Source organism: Cystoisospora suis, assembly GCF_002600585.1.
Source record: "Cystoisospora suis strain Wien I chromosome Unknown contig_1408, whole genome shotgun sequence".
In the NCBI taxonomy this organism is placed as follows: domain Eukaryota; phylum Apicomplexa; class Conoidasida; order Eucoccidiorida; family Sarcocystidae; genus Cystoisospora; species Cystoisospora suis.
The window spans coordinates 11,198-14,530 of record NW_027154208.1 but is presented as its reverse complement, the minus strand read 5'-3'; the positions used below and the strand labels follow the sequence as shown (position 1 = coordinate 14,530).

General features: G+C 49.7%; 1 protein-coding gene across 1 annotated transcript in view; it reads right to left on the bottom strand.

Moving 5' to 3' along the window:
- Positions 1–1,767: 1,767 nt before the first annotated feature.
- CSUI_003216 (short chain dehydrogenase reductase family protein) overlaps positions 1,768–3,333 on the bottom strand; it is a gene marked incomplete at its 3' end in the record, with an annotated part of 2,768 nt that continues 1,202 nt past the window's right edge. Inside the window, exon 3 of the mRNA XM_068063414.1 lies at positions 1,768–3,159. Within this exon, the coding sequence (XP_067924610.1) occupies positions 1,768–3,159 (1,392 nt within the window). The remainder of the gene's footprint in view (positions 3,160–3,333) is intronic.

The following is a 3,333-nucleotide window of genomic DNA, read 5'->3' as shown; positions in this document are numbered from 1 at the left end:
TCGTGGCACCGGCGAACCGTGGTAAGGTGCGGACGGTTGAGGTCGCACAGACACCACAGGTACCTCCCTCTGTCTCAGAAACAGAGGTACCTCGCACTCTTCTCACTTTTCCTTTCTTGGAGACACAGGAATAGGGATGGTGATCTACTGCCGTGTCCTATTAGGCGGCGAACGATGAGATGTCTTGACGATCTCAACACTCCCATTTTCTTATCACTCTTCGAGGGAAGTCTTGCTACTCCGAGGTGTGCAATCGCATTTTCCATCTGACCCCCGGAGACGACTTCGCGATTTCCACACGGTGTATTCACTCGTGTTTCATGAGATTTGCTGATACCTCTCTCGTAGGTTACCAGGGTGACGTGACTTTTTTCTTCTTGTGACAGGTCGGTAGCGGTCGTTCATAAATTAGATTCGCTTCTTTTCACCACCCCGAGAATAGACCTTGGAATGAGGCTCAGATGCAGGGACTCTTTTCCGACGCTATCCCAGTAACTTTCTTCCTTGCCTTACTCTATTTAGTAGGACAATCTGCACCGTAGGTGAAGATCAAAGGGCTCCCGTCGTATTTAGTTATCTCAGGAGAAAAAGAATCTCGTCACTGTGTTCTTATACGGTAGTGAATGAAAGCTCTTTCGCTCGTAACGTTGTCTGGATGAAAGGAGCCATCTCCCAGCACTCATGAATTATCATGACCTGTTTTGAAAGGATTGTGTGTAGCTGGTGGCTGCCACACGAGCTTTAGTCAAGTTCATGAAGCTGTCTGATTTACAAGTACGTGAGACACTTCTATCGCTATTGTCTGGGGATGGACGACTGAGATTGTGTGTAGAGAGCGCTCATCTACTCAAGTCTAGTGAGCTAAAAGACTGTTCGGGAAGTATCTCGACTTTTCTTGCAGTGCAACTCGAACTTTCTTGGATCTTTCTTTGGGTGTGGAATCACTTCAGTCCATACATAGCCTTTTAACGAGGGGTTCACCTAGATATCGGTTTGAAGGAGACAGCATTCTTTCAGAATCAGAAGGAGAAAACTCAGGCTGGATCATTGAGAAGCCCGTAGTTTCACACGGATCTCAAAGCTCCCCAACTTAAGAGATTCTCCATCCAGATTGGTTCTTGCGATAAGGGGAGGTTGAAAATAGTCATTTTAGAGAGACCCCCTTCGCCAGGCATGGACAGCACAGTGTCGTTTCTTGGTCAGCTGCGATAAAGAAGAAGCAAGCCAAGTAGCCGCTACGCTTTCAAAAGCAGGAAAACCCTCTCAGGCGACTGGTGTAAGGGCCGGTAAGAGGTGTCTTCGTGTTGATCGGTAGACAGCCGAAATGCGATAAGAATTTTCAATCCAGACAACATCAGAAGACCAGGGCTTCCCCCCCTGGAGTTATTATCCTTCCAGACAGACAGTCACGAGATCGCACTTCATCCATCATTTGAACCTCATTTTGCTTCAAAGGTGTGAAAGGAGAGGAAAAAAAATCTCATAGCTCCCACGGTGGACTTGAAAGAGCTAAGAGGTCAGAGACCCGCCCGCATTGTTCCTACCTTCCGTGCTCTTTCGAAACCCGGCCCATGTAAAGGAGGAGCAGCGCTTTATAGTTAGTCAAGAAATCTTCATATCTGTGTCAAACCTTAGCATGCCGAAAGAAAGCACTGACTGCGATTGCGATGGTCAGCTCTGCTTCCAAAAACGGAGGAGTTCAGCTGGAAAGGGTCGCTAAGTTATCACCATTCTCGTGGTTGAAGAAGAAATCAAAAGGCCTGTCTATCAGTTGAGCTCACAGATGGCCTCACTGACTTCCCACAGTTCCCTTTGCTTTTGGTCGTCTAGGGCGTGCTGGTCAACCCAACCGGTTTTGCCGTCACTGTAGTAAGCCCCGCCTTCAAGCTGCTCTTTGTCGCTCATGCAAAGAAGAAGTTGAGTCGCTGCCGCTTGGGCTGGTTTCTTGCAGAAAAGGGGGCAAATAAGATCGTAAATGGACTTGACAAGGAAGGGAAGATCCTTTCCTTGAGAAGATTTCATGCAGGTACAGACAAGCCCGGGGTTGACTGCATAGGCCACCGCCCTAGACTTGCGCTCCTGAGCCACGCGACGCTGTAACTCTTTGGTAAACCAGATATTAGCAAGCTTAGTTGTATTGAACATTACTCTCCCATTGTAGTTTTTCTCCGTGATCGGCTTGCTTTGAAGTTCTTCAAGAGGACGGTCAAGAGCGCTTGCAACAGCCTCGGCCGCTTCAGGCCTGATTGCCGCATCGAGAGGTCTAAAGTTGCAGTCACCGAAAATATGAGCTACCGAACTCACTGTGATGACTCTACCATGTGCGGCCTTGACAGCGGGGATAAGAAGATTTGTAAGAAGAAAAGGCCCGAGATGGTTTGTGACGAAATGCTTCTCAAATCCTGTGTTCTGCTCCACCGTCAGTTTACCAGACGAGCTGATACTTGCATTGTTGAGAAGAATGTCCACTTTCCCTCGGCTTTCCACTAACGCCCAAGCTGCAAATCGTCTCACACTTTCAAAGTCGCACAGATCGAGGTAGAAACCGCGAATCTCTCCAGGTGAAGGGCATGCAACCCGTCCCTTCCGCTTGCACTGAGCTTTGTTTTGAGCGTGTTCCCGCGCAACTTGTTCTGCAAGTAAGGGGACCTCCTCAACCCGACGACATCCGACTAGCACGTGCACACCCCATAACGCCAATTGCCGTGTCGTTTCCCGTCCGATGCCCCTGTTACCTCCAGTCACAACAGCGACTTTTCCTCTCATCCACGAAGGAAATTGCCCAGGTGTCGTGAAGCGCTCCGGAAGAGAATAACCCTTCGCAATTTTACGGGCAAGCGCTTGCCACATGTAGGCGTAAAGTGTCATTGATAAGGCTGTTGCAATCGAAGAGGCGTATGGGCATGACTCCAACCATTCGTTCGCCACGTACTGTCCAAGCAGTTCGGCTGGCATGAATTCCAGGACGGAGATGCCGAAGATGTACCGGCTCGCCAAGATGAAGCAGAGGGATGAGATCATGAATAGAAGCGACAGCATCCCCGGGTCGGAAAAAAAGAACGACAATCTGCTGCAGAAGAGAACTCTGTCGCTGTAGACTCCATCGCCATCCATATGACCCGGTGCGGAAAAACTAGATCTCGTGGTCCGTCGTGTAGCCTGCCGGACAGGATACCATGAAGCATAGAGGGAGCGCCCAACATTCTCTCGCGACAAAAGGGGATTCTCCGGGAATGAGGCGGGGTGAAGTGTTCGAGTGATCAGTCATCTGTGGCCACCCAGGTGGTTGACAGGTCGGCCGCGCGGGCATGGTCTAGTGGCTATGACGTCTGC